Source organism: Agelaius tricolor, unplaced genomic scaffold, assembly GCF_023055355.1.
Source record: "Agelaius tricolor isolate 1412-34295 unplaced genomic scaffold, bAgeTri1.0.p SCAF_34, whole genome shotgun sequence".
NCBI lineage: Eukaryota > Metazoa > Chordata > Aves > Passeriformes > Icteridae > Agelaius > Agelaius tricolor.
Genome location: NW_027269294.1, coordinates 1237099 through 1253824, shown reverse-complemented (window position 1 = coordinate 1253824; position 16726 = coordinate 1237099). Strand labels below are relative to the sequence as shown.

The 16726-nt window shown below is 43.9% G+C and overlaps 1 protein-coding gene across 4 annotated transcripts in view; it reads left to right on the top strand.

The window, feature by feature from the left end:
* The first annotated feature begins 4971 nt into the window (after positions 1-4971).
* The window catches only part of ELF2 (E74 like ETS transcription factor 2), a 34932-nt gene continuing 23177 nt past the window's right edge, over positions 4972-16726 (top strand). The window contains exons 1-3 of one of the 4 annotated variants that reach the window (XM_071452478.1): positions 4972-5117; positions 10699-10894; positions 11846-12011. In XM_071452478.1, the coding sequence (XP_071308579.1) occupies positions 10823-10894; positions 11846-12011 (238 nt within the window). In that variant the 5' untranslated portion in view covers positions 4972-5117; positions 10699-10822. Of the gene's footprint in view, positions 5118-5512; positions 5694-10698; positions 10895-11845; positions 12012-16726 lie in introns of those variants that run through there. The other 3 variants (XM_071452479.1, XM_071452482.1, XM_071452483.1) reach the window with 3 other exon arrangements.

The following is a 16726-nucleotide window of genomic DNA, read 5'->3' as shown; positions in this document are numbered from 1 at the left end:
CTTAAATGTTCTATTTCTTCATTTTCACTAATTCCTAGTAAAAGAAGCTTTTTTACCTGGATCTAACAGTAGGGTTTCTGATATGGTAAGCTTTTCTGAATGGCTCTTTATCTCTGGAACTGCTCTGGTCCATGGCAAGGAATGTTAGCCCTCTGAACAGCTGCCTGAATGACTGAATCACAAACTATGGTTTCCAAAGCTTTTCGTCCTTTCAATCTCAAAAAAATGGTGAGAGTCCTAAAACAGCCTGTACATGCTTTATGCCAGAATTCCTCTTTTTTTAATTTTGTTTTGTTTAGGTTTTTTTTTATTAAAAAAAAAAAAAGACATGCAGAACAGCATGGTCTGCTTCAGCACTTGAATATTTTAGAGTAACAACAGTGATATTCTGCAATTCGCAGAGGTCTGGCCATTGTTGATTCAGTCTTGCTAGTATGGAGTCTGAATACCACATAAATTAAAATTTTTCTGTCCTTCACTTTCAAAAAGTGAATTTTTGAGTTGCTACACAAAGGCTGTGATGAACCATGGAAAATTTTGAAAGGTATTGTTGAAATGGATCATAAAGGAGAGCAATGCCACAGCAGAGAACAGACACAATGCAAGACTAAAGGAAAGGAGATGGGAGGAAAGGCTTGGTCTTGACAATACACTTCACAGGCCAGAGCAAAGCTCAAGATTCCAGAATTTGTCCAAACACACGTTGCTCCTTTGCTGTCAGGAGCTGTCTGTAAAAACAGCTGGCAAGGAGTTTCACCTGCCTTTAGTGCCAGTTAGCCCCTCTAGCTCACCTCTCTGCAGGATCACAGCCTGTTGCTGCTGGCAGCTGTTCACAGAGCTGGAAATTCTGGAGATGGCCAAGTCCATCTAACAATTTCATCTTTAGTTTTTGCCTGTGTTGCTGTAGGTACAGAATTTCAATGTTATTTTCATTTGCTTCTTTAAAACATAAGACAATTACAAAAAATCATAATTCAAACTGCAAGCTTGTACTCAGCACTTAGAAAATCTGAGAGTAAAATACTTTGATCAAGATTTCTTATGTCTGTGCAACAGGCTTTGATGATGTGATACTACTTTTTTTTTTTTTAATCTGTTCTTCTGGAAAAGAAAAAAAAACACAAAAAACCCAAATCAAAGACAAAACGCCAAAGAATTCCAACCCAGCCAAGAATGTGCTGTGATTCTTTTCCTCACCTGGTGGGCTCTTTCTGTCAAAAATTTTGAGCCAATTAGCCACCCCAACTTCTGCTTTGCCAGGCAGGTGAGAGGAACACACAGTTCCAGCTGAGTGAAGAATGGGGAAATCAGTAGCTAAAGCAAGTTACTTGTAGTGTTTGGCAGCATGTAAGGAATGATGATGCAGCTCTGTGGCACTTCTGTGGCTGCAGTCACCTACTGCAGGCGCTGTTTTCTCCCTATGGGTGGTTTGGAAAGAGTGGAGAGGAGAGCTGAGAGGACAGAGGCACACAGAGGGTGAGGGGACAAACAGGGGCAGAAGGAATTTCGTGTTAAAGGACATTGGAGCTCACTTTGTGCATTGCCCATGGGTTGGCACATTTCCCCCGAGTGCCATCCCTGCTGTGACACGGATAATTCTGTTCTTCAGAAGGGCATTACTTGGTTGTGTGCTTTTCTTGCTCTGCTCACCTGCTGCAGGAGATGGAGGCTGTGCAGGATGATGGAAGTTCCTTCCATTCCCAAGCAACAGGCATCAAGCATCACCGTGGGCCATTGGATTCTCCTTTATGGAGATTTTGCCTCCTCCAGCTTTACTGGAGGGGGAAAAGGGCTAAAACTAGGTTTCTGTGCTGGAGTTATTCCTGCTTGTTGCTTGAACTACAGGTAATTAAACAGTGTGTTGAAACAGCATGGTTTGCCTGTGGTTTACTGAGACAAACCAATTTATTTCTTATTTATGCCTCAACATACGTTATAAATCCATTTTATGACATGGGGTTGATGCCTCAGGTTTTAGGTTTTATATTTTTCAGATTCTGTGCTGCTTTAGTGCAGGGTTCTGGGCTTCATACAAGGGGATGGTGAGGTCTGTGCACAGAGCAGGGAGACAAAACAGCTCCTTCTTTAGTTGGGGACCAAGGACAAATGATCCAAATCTCAGCCCAGGAGCACAAACACCGTGGGCTGGAGAGAGAAAAACAAGGATGGGACTCCATGGGCTGGAGCTGTAACTGGACAATTAACTCCAATATGCAAATGGACCATATAAAACTTATAAAAGTGACAGACCCCGTGACTGGTTGTCCATTTTTGTGACCATTTTGGGTTCACCTGGGGTACAGCCCTGGCTGGGCTCTTGTGCTGCCCAAGGTGGATCCACTGAGGCCTCCTAATAAATGCCTGCTTTATTCTTCAGCTCTGCCCAGTCTCTGTTCTAGAGCAGCCTTCACAAGGCATCAGGGTGTAAAATACCAAAGGGGCTGTGCCCATGTGTGGAGCCTTAACACCTGCCACATGCAAAGGGCAGCAGGGACATGTGAGGGGGAAGGGGACCGCCGACATTGCAGCCCCTAAATGGACAACCCCCTTTGGAAAATGGTGGGAAGCCCTGTCTCTGAGGGAATTCTGCCTGACAGCCAGTCAGAGCAGAGAAAGCTCCCATGAACGGGCTGCAAGCCAGTTACTGACCGACCGACACCCTCCTGGTGGTGGGACACACCTCCAGATACCCTGAAAAATGCCTGGGAAATCGGGCTGTGGGAGCAGTCTAGCCCATAGAAGCATTTAAGTGCAACATAATTTGCCCTGCCTTTTTGTTCTGGTTTCTTGGAGGGAGTGGGGTCTCTCCCAGAGGCTGAACTTGTTCGGCTCCCCTCTCTGGCACACGTGCTCCATCTGCTGAGCATCCAGAGTGTGATTGATGAATAATGCAATGGTTGACTCTCACAATTAAAAGGCAAACATTATGTGTATGTTAAGAGTAGTTTTATAGATTTATAGTTATGTTTTACCCCCCTGTCCTAGGTTACAATATTAAGATAGATTCTCTTCCCATCCTCAAGAGCTGCTGAAAACCAGGAGGGGCATTGTTTCTTCCTTATTCCTGTTAGTGGGCCCATCCATGCCTTTCCATATGACTCAGAGATGACTCCCTCCAGGAGCCCTTTCTGTTTCATGGACCCACCACAAGGCTCACAGAATGGTAACAGCCCACTGTGAGATGCTCTGCCCAGGGGGAGGAGCTGAGCATCCCCACCTGGATATAATCTGCAGTTTGGGGCAGAACAGTCTGTCCTTCCACTGGATTCCCAGAGGAATGGTCTTCTTTTCCACTGGATCTTCAGAGGACGACTGCACCCTTTCTACAGGATCACTGCTGCAACAGAGCCACATCTGCCATTGCAGGAGGGCTGCAGCCACCATTCCAACTGGGCTGCCACCAACACCCTGACCCACGGGGTCTCAGGTGGTACTCTGACTTTTTCAGTGGTTTTTCTTTTGTATTATTGCCATGCATTTTGGTTTTCTTTTACCTTTTCCTAGTAAATTGTATTTCCGACTTGGAGTCTCTCACTGGTTTTGCTTTCAAACCAGAACAACCCCCCTTTGATTGTTATCACAGGATGGCCAGCTCGTTACTACGGCAACACCTGACCTCCAATCAAGGTGTGAAACACTGATCTCCACCAGTGGACAGCGAAGGAGTCGATTGACAGGACTTTGGGAGGGGCTAAAGACCCCTGAAAGATTTCATTTCCTCAGGAAAGGAAGCTGATGCCCTAAAAATGCAGAGGGAAGAAATATTCAGTTCAAATGTGTAAGGAAGAGGAGCCAGAGCAGTGAGCAGAGTCTGACAGCGTGTGAAAAATGCATGTATTTTATGATTGGCTTTTGGCAAATATTAAAATGAATATGGTATGTGTTGTGTTAGAAAGCAATGCTGTATTAATTCTCTTAAGTAGCGTGGTAAATATAGTTTTAGGTTATAAAAAATGTTACAATAGAAACTATGCTATGTTGGAGACTTTTTTTAAAGAAAGGATTTGCAGCAAGATAGCAGCCACAGGACACCTGAATCTTTCAGAGAAAAAGAATTTATTGCTCTCTTATTAGAAGAAATGAACTTCTTCCTGCCTCGAAGGCGCTGTTAGGATTCAGAGGAAGAAGTTGACCATGACCAGACAGAATCCTGTGTTTGAATGGAATTTATGCATCAGGTATGAGGTGTATGAATATGCAACAGGCTGTTGTTTTTACGGGTTAATCCCCTGTTAACGGGGGTCCTTTTTCAGGCTTATTCTGCCCAGAATAGGTACCCGGACGTCCTTAACTCTTTGTATTTATTGTCTCATATTGTCCTAATTCAAATTGTCCAAATTATTATTACTCTAATTATATTACTATTTTTAAAATACCGATTTTATTACTATTCAACTTTTAGAATGTTAAAAATAAGTGATTGGCGTTTTCCACACAGCGCATCTCATAGTGCCAGGGAACAAAGAGAACTGGATTAGGAATTTGCCCGGTTTCAAACCCAGCGCTCTGGGAGCCGGCGGGGTACAGCTGCGGGCCGGCATTTCAGCACTGCGCGGACAGGACACTGCCTGGATGGGCTCTGCACGCCCGAGGCTCCGCAGCCGGCCCGGCACGGGCGCACGGCGGCAGAGCCGCTGCGGGACAGCCCCGCTCCCACGGACCGGAGCGCGGTGCGGGCGCAGGCACCTGTTCGACACAGCGGCGGGGCAGCGACACCCTGGGGCGTTCCTCGCCGCAGCGTCCCCGCGTCCAGAGCAGGGGCTGCTCTCGGCTCGGGGCACGGCGGCGGGAGCAGGGGACGCTGAGGAGACGCTGAGGGGCCGCTGAGGGGCCGCCGCTCCGCGGGGTCGCCCCGCGATCGCTCCGGGGCGCGGGCGAGCCCCGCGCAGGCGCGGAGCGGCCGCGCATGCCCGCAGCGCCCCCGCGCGCCCGGCGGCGGCGGCGGGGCGGGGGGGGCCGGGCCGGGCCGGGCAGGTCGCGCGCTGCGCCCCCGCCCCTCCCGCGCGGGGCGGCCCCGGCCCGGCCCGGCCCTGGCCCGGCTCTGCCCGGGCGGCGCCGCCGCTTCCTGCTCCCGGCCCGGGCGGGCCACGGACGCGGCCTCCCGGCGCACGGCCACGGTAAGGGCGCGGTGTGGGCTCCTGCCGCCGCCGCCGCGGCGGGCGGGCGCTGACAGGCGGCAGCTGCCCTGCCAAGGGGCCGCGGGGCCGTGGCGGCTCGGGGGAGGCCGTCGCGCTGTGTGGGATGGCCTCGAGGTGGCGGGGCCGGGGGCCGCTCCGGCGGCACCTCCCACCCGCCGCAGCCGCACTTTCGCTTTCGCGCGGGGCGCGGCGGAGGAGCCGGGGCCGTCCCGCTGCCCGCGGGGTCCGCGGCCGCCGGAGGGGGCGGCGGGCGGTGCCTGGAGCTGTCAGCGTCAACAGCCCGGGCAGCGCGGCCCCCGGGCCGGGCCGGGGCGGGAGCGGGGCGGCGGCGGAGCGGGAGGCGGCTGGGGCAGCGCCAAGGGGCAGCGCCTTGTTTACACAGGGCGTCGGGAGAACATGGCAGCCCGGGCGTGCTGGACACTCGCTGTCATGCGTGATCGCCCCTGCCGCGCTCGTCCCCGCCGCCGCCGTGCGCCCTGCGCCGCCCGCACCCTGATAAACAGCACGAGTCTGGCGGAGTTCTCAGTATAGCGCGACCGTAAAACGTCGCACTGGGTGAGCCCAGTTCGTGTTTATCTGTTACCTTCTTGGATGCCTTCCCTCTTGTCTCTCCCCGCTTGAATAATTCAGTTTTTCATTCTGACTGCTTCCCCCCCCTCATGGCTGGTCGCTGTTACCTCTCTTGTGACTTTTCTTTTGTCATTTAACTTCTTTAGCAAAGACAGCACAACCTTACTGCAAGTTTAAAAACAGGTTCTGGGTCTAGTCCTTATTGCTCTTCCTTCTCCGCTCATTCCATTTCATGTGGTGGACAGGATTAGTTGCTTTCAGAAAGGTGCTGGGACAAGGATGGTTCTTTTGTGTGCTGCCATCAGAGACACACTCTTCATCTCTCAGGTTTCAGTAGTATCTGCTTCAGAAGGTGCCTGAGTTTGGGACTGTTACACACATCTTTATATATTCAATAGTCTCATCAGCTACTCAGGAGCTTTACCATCATAAAGCTATCTAACTTAAACCTTACAAGTTTTTGACCTCTAGAATATACTGCCAGAGCTAAGTATGGAATTTCTGCACACTGCTTCTTTTTAGAGTGTGTGTTGGGGTTTGTTTTTTAAACCTACATCCTCACCATTTAATTTAATCGTCTCTGCTGCTTTATTATGTAAAGTGATGAATAATTCCTCCCTACTCTGGCTTGTGGGGGAGTGGAAATGCCTGTTAAGGACCAACAATCAGCTCTCTGGAAAGAGAGGTACGAGTCGAGGGGAAGCATGCGAGCCTTGTGTCCGAGGGAGGAGAAGGTTACAGGGACTCTTTAAATAGAGAGCAGCGGGAAGGGAGCCTGCTGATGGGATACTGAGATGCACCAAGGTCCAGGAGCAGCCTGCTGAAGCCACAAAGCTTTTTGCAGAACGTTCATAGTTTCTAAGTGATCATAAGCTTACATGTAGTTCTGGGGCTCATCAGCTTTAGCTTTTGAGGTTTCAGAGCAAACTTTGGATGTTCAAATTATTTATGTATGGAAGGAGATCTTGTGTTTTACTGGATTTGATGCATCATTAATTTGATCCAGCATAGTAGTTTCTGTGCCTTCAGGAATGAATTTACTGCTTTTTTTTGTATGAAAACTTACAAAGTGTGGTATGGCTGGGACTACTTTGCACATCCCTTATTTTGATTTGTATTTTATGAATGTTAGTGCTTGGTCTAAATTGTGAGGTACTGTAGACTGTGTGGTTTGCATGCTCCCCTGACCTCGTGGGTGCAAAGATTTACTCTGTATCCGAATTTCGATATAACCTGTGCAACAAACTTGAGCAAGAAGCTTAGCATTTTTGTTCTGCTCGGACAGCTTTTTCAGTAACTTCATTTTTTCAGTTCTTAGACTCGTTGAGTTTCAGAAAAAGAAAGCCAATTTGCTATTTCTTCTGCATGTGTCAGTCTGAATCAGATAGCCAGAGCTGTAAATATGATCTGGGAAAACATCTTTAAAAGGACTTTTCAGTCAGCATGGAATGTTTTGTGGAGTGTGCTGTGGTTTGTATGTGTCAGAGTGATAGTGGCATTTACTGCTGCATTTGAGGTTCTGCCTATGGAAGAACTCCTCAGCGCCCTTAGGAAGCCTTGTTCCTCTTAATGGGATGTGATCTTGGCAGGTGTACTTCTGCTCGTAGAATAGAACTAACCTCAGTTTCAAGCCAACTTTCTTAACTTTTCTTGGTTTTGATTAAACCAAAAGAAGGCTGTTTTGGGAAAAAAAAAAAAAAAAAAAGCTGTGTGTGATGCTACTGCTAGCTGGAGTCCTGCAGTTGCCCCTGTGGAGGTACCTGCACAAATCTCTCCTCAGGATTTAGGATGTGACCTGAATAAAAGGGAGATGTTGTTCCAAGTGCTTTCGTGGTGGTTCTGAGTGCCTGTGGGCCCTGCTGCTCAGACCTCTGTGTGTTTGTCTTGTTTTTGTGTAGGGGCATCTTTCTGCAAGCATTGTGTTTTGAGGGGGTTTTGCTAGTTTCTTTTATAATTAAAATGAAAGTGTGCTAAAGCTATTTGCAGACTTATATTTAGAGTTTTGTTTTGAAATCAGTCCTAAATAACTTCACTTGAAGTGTGGCCTAGAAGAGATGACTTTCTCTACCGTCCTTTCTACAACTGTTTTTCAGTTGTTATCTTTTATTATGTTGAGCTGCATGTTTATGCATGTCCCTGTTAATCTGATAGGTAGTTATGCACAAGGGGAATCACCTTCAGATACTGTTCTTACTGGGATTTACAGTTGTGATTTGCAGGTTTTAAACTTTCTGCCAGAAACATGGGAGAGCAGTTTAGATTTCTTGTAGGCACACGCTTGGACACATAATGTGGGTCAGATAAATGGACTCTTCAATATGTGAATGAAGTGGTGCTTTGCAGCCTTTATTGCAGTGCCCTGGAGCCTCTGAAGACTTGCCATAATTGGTTCTCTTGACCAGTGAAAGTTATCAAAAATTTGAGTCTTTGTTGTGTGTTTTGTAGTGTGAATAGTTAGAAACTTCTTGCTGTTGGGGCAAAGTATTCAAGATTCAGAGTTTTTGATTTGATTGGGGTTTTGGTTTTTATTATTTGGTGATGGGAGCGTGTAGATTTATTTTTGTTTTCCCATGAGATATGTATAAAAATAACAGCAAGGATGTTTTTGTGGTCATAAGGGTTTTTCCAAATGTTTCAGAACTAGTTTTTCTCTGAATTTTCCATTACCAGAAAGAACAGGAGTCGATGTCAGAACTGTAATAACATGATTTAGGAATTTTTTTGGAAATGTTAAATTTATTTTTTCTCCTCTGATGTTATTCTGTATTTTGCTTTATTGTGAGCATCTATCCAGAGAGGAATTAAATTTGTAGTGTGCGGTTTTTTGTTTTTATTTTTAATCTTTCTGCAGGTTGTTCTGTAATTCAAAACTAGTTGTACTTTGAACCAGCTTCTGTGCTTGCTAATTGTGTCACTGGGGACAGCCTAGTCCCTTACAAACCTGATCATCTCTTGCTTTTTGAGTCTGATTGTCTTTTGGCCTTTTGGGCTGGCTTAGTTTTGGGAAATGTGAATTTCTGAGCTGATTGCTGGAAGTGACCAGACAGCATTTTCCTTTTACGGAATCGAATGAGTTGGGACCTGGTAGAGAGAGGATGGGGAGTGGATTCAGCGTCCTGCTGCCATGTGAGGGAGAGGCAGAGAGTGTCCATGGAGAGGTACTCCCTTGGGAGAGGGAGGAAGGGAGATGCCGGTTCACGGGGCAGGGGCTGTGTCTGTGGGAGTCTCACCTGTGTGTGCAGGCGTGGGCGTGTGTTTGAGTGTCTGCTGTCACCAGGCTGAACTGAAACCCTTCCCCTTGCCCACTTGCTGAGGAGCGGGCTTGCTGTTTGCTCTGCCTGGCAGAGTCTGGCAAACATTGCTGGCTGAACGTCAGCATCAAGTTCAAATCCTGTCGTATAAAGACTTGGAGCACCTTGATGGGCTGTTCTGCATATTCAGTCTGAAGACACACTTTTGTTAATGAGTGCTGAGATTTAGCACCTCACGCATTCTTCTGTGTGCTCTCTTTCCCCTTACTGTGATCTCTGCCCCAGCTGGAAAATGAGGATTGTCATTGACGTTTCTGCACCGCCTTTACTTCATTTCTACAGGAAATCAGTGATTCCTGTGGAGGTAGATCAGCATAAAAGTAATTGACACCTTTTGTAACCTAGGAGACAGAGTTTTAGAGAGAACCTGATCTTGTAAACAGTACTGGGCCTTTTCAATGGATGCAATTGGGCAGTTACTTGGCCACCTGTGTGGGATTGCAGTACCTAAAATATAAATATACAGTAGGTGTGGTCTAGTGTTTTATTTATTTGCATTGATATTTATTGTTATTGATTGATTGTTTGTTTGCATTAATATTCTGCATGAGAATTAGCTCTGTGATGTGCTTAAGCAGAGGTACCACATGAAGCACTCTGTGTTCACTTAGCTGTGAGTCTGTGTTGCAGGAATAGTGCTGATGTTTGAAACAGGTTAGAAGGTTTGTGCTTCTAAATTAATATGCAATTTAATTCCTTTGGCCTTCTGTTTTGGGTTATGGTTCATTGGCAATATTTCTATTCTGTATATAAATGGAAAACCGTAGAAGAAGAAAAGATTTTGCAATAAAATGGATTTTTTTTCTTCTGATTGATTATTTTACTGTATTCATAAGCCATTGTTTTTCTACTTAAGGTATTTTTTTTAATTTAAGGACTTTTGGATAGGTAAGGAGTAGGGTTTTTGCTCTGAAAGGTCTGCAGGGTGACAGGTGTCTATGGCTCCAGGGGATGCCTGTCCAAGGCTTTTCAGCCCAAATCCTGTGTGGGGAACAGAGGAACTCCTAGGTTTCCTCTTCATCAAAAAGTGCTGCTAGCTTTACAAGGGAAACAATAGAAAATAAAGTAGTTCCTTTATTTAGGGGGGATTTGTGCTGTTACAAATTAAATATAGTTAGATATGAGTTGTGCTTTGCCATGTAGAGTGGGCTGCCTAAGTGAGCAAAAAAAGGCTTTTTTTTTTCTAAATTGTGTATATTTTTTCTTTCTTTTCAAATGTATCTCGTGCTTATTCCTGGCTTAGTTTGTATCAGGCCGGGGAGATGATCAGCATTTGTCATTTTTGTTAGTGTAACCTTGCCTGTAGGAAGCCCAGTTACCGTGCATGAGTCCCAACAAGTGTTTCCCTGAATGTGCAGGATCAGTTCAGCTTAAACCAGGTTCCTGCTAAAACAGACTCACTGGGCTTGCCCATTGCAGTGCTGATGATCATTTCTTTCTTCAGTGCTTATCAGATGGCCCTGTGTTCTTGCAGACCTCAGTGATTGTTGTAGCCTTCTAATGGATAGATTTTATTAAAATGTTGGGCCAAATTCTGTCTTTTGTTAGAAAGCACTGATCTCACTGTTTGCTGATGCCCTATTTTGATGTAGAGATGCAGCATGTAAGAGGTTTCGTAGACATTGGAAGACTTTTGAGTATAAATTATGCAAATAACTTAAAATTATTTTGTGTTTCAGCAACCTCTGCCTAGCTGTTTAAGAGCAGTGGACTGTGAATCCAAGCCTTTGATATCCTGAGCTTATCAGCATTAGTATCTTCAAGAGAGATAAGAGTTGTCAAAGAATCTTCGGGGGATGCACCATGACATCAGTAGTGATTGACAATGGAGGCCCTGCCCTGGAGTTTGACAGCAAGGAAATAAAAAATCAAGAGGTTAGAAAATAAATAGCACTTACTTACTATCAAACTTTGAGACCTTTTATAATCTGAAAGAAAATGTTGCTATGAACTTGCTGTGAAAACAGATGGGATGGATCTGAGATTGTTGTGTAAGGAGGAAGAGTGGGGCCATTTTTCAAATACCTTTTAGTAGAAGAATTTGTTGTGACAGCAGTGGAAGCAGGAAGCCTTGAAGTCTGTAGTACAGCTGTAGACTGGGTTTACAAACTTACATTCTATACCGAGCTTTCTTTAAACATCTCAGATGTGAGGTACAGAACAAGTTGAGCAGAACAATTCACAGGCCTCTTTTAAAGTTAGCCAGTACAGCATATTTTATTGTGTTTTGCATTCTTATCAACCAATAATAAATATTCTACTCTTCTGTAGCTTTTAATAAAGATGATCTGGCACAGTTCTGCTTCTGCAGCACTAACTGATTGTATTTGCTTTTACAGACATTTTGATCCCTAAATAGGCAGAGATGGCATGTAGGCTTTGAAGTAGTCAGTTCTTGTGTAATAACTTAGGCACTTAACCCAAAACGTGTGTTTGGAAGGCACAGGTCAGATGTAGGTACCTTGCAGAGTGCATAGTCAAAACCTTTGTCACCTTTCATCAAGTAGAGAGAGGAGAAACACTTCCCACAGCTCAGTGTCCTCATTGGAAAGTGTGCTCTTTTCTAATATCTTAAGCTGTCTGCTGCTTTAGATTCTCCTTAAACTAAGGAAAGCTTTGAGATTTAGAAAGTTCCCTCTAATGGCTGATAACCATCTGTTATTCTTTTAATCTCTTGCTTTGGAAGAAAATTTCCTTTAAAAATATTTGGTATCATTATTTTGTGAAGAATTTTAGAACATAAGAGGAAAACATTGACATAGAGTTCAATAGTCAGTATTTAGAGCATTTTTTTTCTTTTCTTTCCTTTTTTTTTCCTTTCCATAGGAAAATGAGCCTGTCTCTGAATTCCCAGCAGTGGTTGTGGAGCCAGTTCCTAGTGCCAGACTAGAACAGGGTTACGCTGCTCAGGTCCTGGTTTATGATGATGACACTTACCTGATGCAAGATGTAGCAGAGGAACAAGAAATTGAGACTGAAACTGTGGAAACAGGTAGACTTACTTAATTCTTTTCTTCCATGAGGCTTTTGTACTTCTAGAAATCCCCAAGGAATGTGTCTGTCCACAGGATGGAGGTCTTGACATGGGCTCACATCTCTTTGCTCTAAGCTTAGTTTTGCTTAGGCTTCACTGGTGACAGGATTACCTGGGCAGGTGAGAATGTCACGTTGCATTCAGAATGCTGCATTGGAGCACTGTGTCTCCTTCCTCATGAGCAGGCAGGCCTTCAGTTCTGTCTTTGCTATGTCCTTATGCAGAGAGTTCACCAGACAACTCAACTCGGAGTTTTTCAAAACCAGCTGAGCCATGGAGTTGGCTGGAATTCAGCTTCACACTGTGTGTGAGCCACACAAGTGCAGGGCAGCTGGAAGTAGGTCCTGTGTGGCTCTATTTACCCCATCTTCCAGCTCTGGTTCCTTCCTGTCTGTCCCTTCCTGTCCTGCCTTTTTGTGCCAGAGTTTGCTACTGCTGGTTTGGTTGCAGGAGTGGCTGGCTAGGGGGACTGGAGTTGGGCTGTCCCTTTATGGGTGAAAAGCCTGACACATTGAAATTAACACCTCTATCTTTAAAATAACAAGTTAGGAATGAAGGAGGGAGTGGGGCTTTGCTGTGAAAGATTATCTGTTCAGATGAACTGCCTCTTTCTGTACACCATCTCTCCAAAGAGCATGATCAGGAGTTTGCTTTTTCTGAGGGGTACCAAAGTGTCTGCAGAAACAAGAGCTGTGCTCCCTAATAACCTCTGACTGTGGAGCTGTGATTCCTGCTCTCCTTCCCTCTTGCTCCCTTGTGTTGTTTCTCAGACTTCTCTGTGCTCATCTTGCCAGGAGACCCTCAGCTGTTTTGTATTTCTGTTGGGTTAAATTTCTGCTGGATTAGCAGAGTGTTGGAGTAGGGAGCACATGGGACTGCAGCCAATGGACAAGTGCTCTTGGGCACTCCATGTGCAACTGGTGAGACCCACTTGACATGGGTAGCATCTGCTCCTATCCTGCAGCTGCCTTATTTACAGCTGGAGTTTAAATTCATGATGCCAGGAAAGCAAAGTAAAGGTGAGAGACCGTCCCAGCTGCTCAGCTTGGCATCTCATTAGGGCTTTATGCATGCCCATCAGATTAGGGGAGTTTCAGTGCAGATTTCCCAGCAAACAGTGCACGCAATTGCTCATATATCCTTCTCAAGTTGGATGTTACCCTGTAGCACTGCAGCAGAAATCACAGGCATCAACTTGACAAGGTGAGCGTGAGCTAGTGATGCAGCTTTTGGGACAATACTTACAATTCCAGTATACTGAAACGTGTTTTGAAAGAAATATGCTAATTAGGAGTTCAACAAATAAATGTAAAGAGAAGTTATGAAATAATGTATTTCTTAAATTTAATTTCTGACTATGGTAATAAAACTTTTGAGGATAAGTTAAGTGAGAAGTGAGAGTATTCTTCCCAAACAGAGTTTTACAACTTAAGTTTATATTGGAAAACCTTAAAGAGCTTATACTTCAAACATTTTTGTATTCAGGAGTTGTTTTTTAAACATTAAATATGCTGTTTCTAGTAAGATTTTTGCAGAAAAGTGGCTAAATTAATGGCTAACAGAACAGCTCTTTTAGGATAAAGAGCTGCGGCAAATGAGCTCTTTATGTTTTTAAGCATAATTTTATGGCCATAATAAACGGAGGGAAATTACAGTTCAAAACTTGTAGCTCTTCTCTAGGAATAGTTTTATGTGAGCTGCTGTTCAAAGACAGGGATGTGGGTGCTTTCAAGCCTTGCTATTTGCAAGTATAGCCTTACAATTTATAGGGCAGTTGATCTGATAATTTGGTGTCTGTGGCCGGAGATGGCCAGAGATGTGTCTTGGCTGCATGTAGTTTGTTGGTGTTTTCTGTGTTGCTTTTGTTTTCACAGTTTGACATTAATGTGTTCTTAAAAATTCAGTCTGATAAGATCATGTTATATTTAAATCAGTTCAAATATTTATTTGTTTTAATAGTTTTGATCTAAGAATTAAGGCAGTGAAATAGGCAGTGAAAAGCCAGTAAGCAGTGGAGGAGAAATTAAAGCTAATGAAGATTTTAGAAACTAAGAATGCACACCCATTCCTAGAGTCCATCTGTTAAGTATTATTTGTGTAGTGTATACACTCATTAGTCCAGTGTGGTTTTCACGGTGTGATTACACATGACAGTGAGTAGTGCTCCTTCCACAGAACTGATGCCCAGGTTGGTGAAAGGAGTGCTTGGTTTAGGCTGTTCTGAGGGAGGCATTCCTGTGGGGCATGTGTTGACACAGCCAGGAGTCTTTCTGAATCATTTCTCATACAGAGAGGTGAGAGGGGCAGAGAGAAAGTCTGAAAGCCCTGAGAAACATTCCTTTGGGTGATGCACCATTATTAGCAGTGAATTGCAGGACAGTGCATCTGAGTGTGCTGGTTTTAAATTTTCATTTTGTAGTAGAGATACTGGGCTGTGGGTAGGTAGCAATTTACTGTAGGGGAGAGGTGGGAACCAGTGCCATGGTAATTGTTCATGAGAAAGCAAGCTAAGGCAATAAACCAGGTACAATGTTTAAAGAGCATTTGAAGGTGCTAATTTTTTGAAGTACGTGCCTTTATTATGCTAATGGTCCCAATTTAGAGAGCTGCAGCAGTTTGATTTCTGTACATCTTAGAAGAAAAATATATTATTGCTAAAGTAGTCTCAATACATTCTACTTCATAAATGACAGAATTAATTGCTGCAAAATTTTTCATGTTATTTGATAAATGTGGTGTTGTTGCACCAAGAATGAGTATACTTAATACCTTGTGTGGTTCTAGATTGTACAGACAGCACTGTAAATACTAATACCCATCTTAAAGAATGCTTGGCATTACTTGAAAAGGATCCCTTTTCACATAGTACATCCCCCTTTGTCAGTATCTTCCCTGTTGGCCACGGACCTGATGTTTTTCTGTTTCTTGTGACAGTTCATTGGCAATTGCAATGGCTGCTGATTTACGAGGTTTAGAGCATTCCAACACACGTTCAAATAGCCTCGGGCTGCTTTGCAGTTAATCTGAAGCTTCATCACTGATTAAAATATAGCATTATTCTGGCCTCCAGAGATAGGGATTAGCACCCTGTGTGAAAAGTGTTGTAGGGAAGCTGCTGGGGGAAAATGTACCTAGGACACTAAAGAGATGATCTGTGCTGTGCACTGAATGGTTCCACTCGTGGTTTGCTGTTCTGTGAGTGGATTTGGGACTGTGTGGGCTGTAAGGACAGTCATGCTGAGCCAAGGGCAGAATCAGGGTCTGCAATGGGTTTTTAATTTAAAAACTTCCCACATTTATGAAACCACAGTTCAAATAAAATGCACTACGTGATCATTATAAGTACTCATGAATTTTTAGTTAATTCTAGTGGAGTATGGGAGTTTTTGCCCTCCATCAGACTCCTTCCCACTAATCTGATTTGTGAATCAAGGATCGTTATTTATAATTAATCCTTTAACTGTAAAATGAATCCATAAACTACTGAAGTAAAACCCAAGTGTCTTTCAGCAAACAAGAAAAACTTAGTGGTTCATTGTTTTTATTCTAGAAAAATATGCCTATTTGCTTGGAATAGAAAGAGGAGTTTTCTAGAAAAAACAAAAGATAGAAATCTGGGTCATTTCATGTGACCTTATGACATTCTTTGTGCAAGTAGTGAGTGCCTTTTGTAATGATTGGAAGAGGAAATAAAATCGTTAGTTTGACAGAATATTTAAATTTCTTTCTTTTTTTGTATGATATTCTTGGGAGTGGTACCTTTAAATCATTGAGAACTGAGTTACAGCCTTAAAATTTTGTTTACTGCAACAGTGAACATGTTTATGTAATAAAAGACACGTCCTTCTTAACAAGTTTTTAATAATACTCAAATTCTGTTGGCTTTCATTTCCTGCAGTTTTTTTCCTCTAAAAGTAATTAGCCCTTCAGTTTTAGGATTTGTTCAACAAAACATTTGTAGTTTGCATAATACCAGAAGCTGCTTTCTTTAAAGAAGCAGTGTATATGAAGTTAAAAATCGCTACAGTTCTGTTTATTTTGTCACCACACAGAACCTGTAACATGGATATAAGGGAGTAATCTAATTTTGGAATTTACCATAGGAGCAGTGTATGGAAGGTAACAGAGTCAAGGACTGCAGATTTTGGACATGGAGGATGCCTACTCTTTCAGTTAACTAAGATATGTATTTAAGTATTGCCAGTGTAGACCCTGATTTAATTGTTTTAGTGACTCTAACATCTTGTATGAATAGTATTTTCCCCCTTATTTTTTTATTAATCATCCAAGCACCAAGTACAAGTTTGGGATTTATTTTTTCATCACAGCTTTAAGATTAAAGAAGAAACAAAACTAGTATTTTCAAGAAGCTGAAGTATCATTCAATTTGTGAACTGTCACCAGATTTTTAAATTTTATGGCCTGTCAGAAATCCTCCCTGTGGTAAAAGCTGAAAGTCTGTTTGGATTCTAAAACTCCTATTGCCACAGGGAGTGGAGGATCTGCATCAAAAAAAAGTGGATGTGAAAATGACCCTTTCCAGGATGGAAGAATACTGGGCTACAAAGAGCAGGAAGTTGAGATGAAACTATCATGTGAATTGATAATCACTTTTAAGGAGGAGGGAAGATGTTGAATCAACAGGAAGTTGATGCTTAACTCTCCCCCAGTTA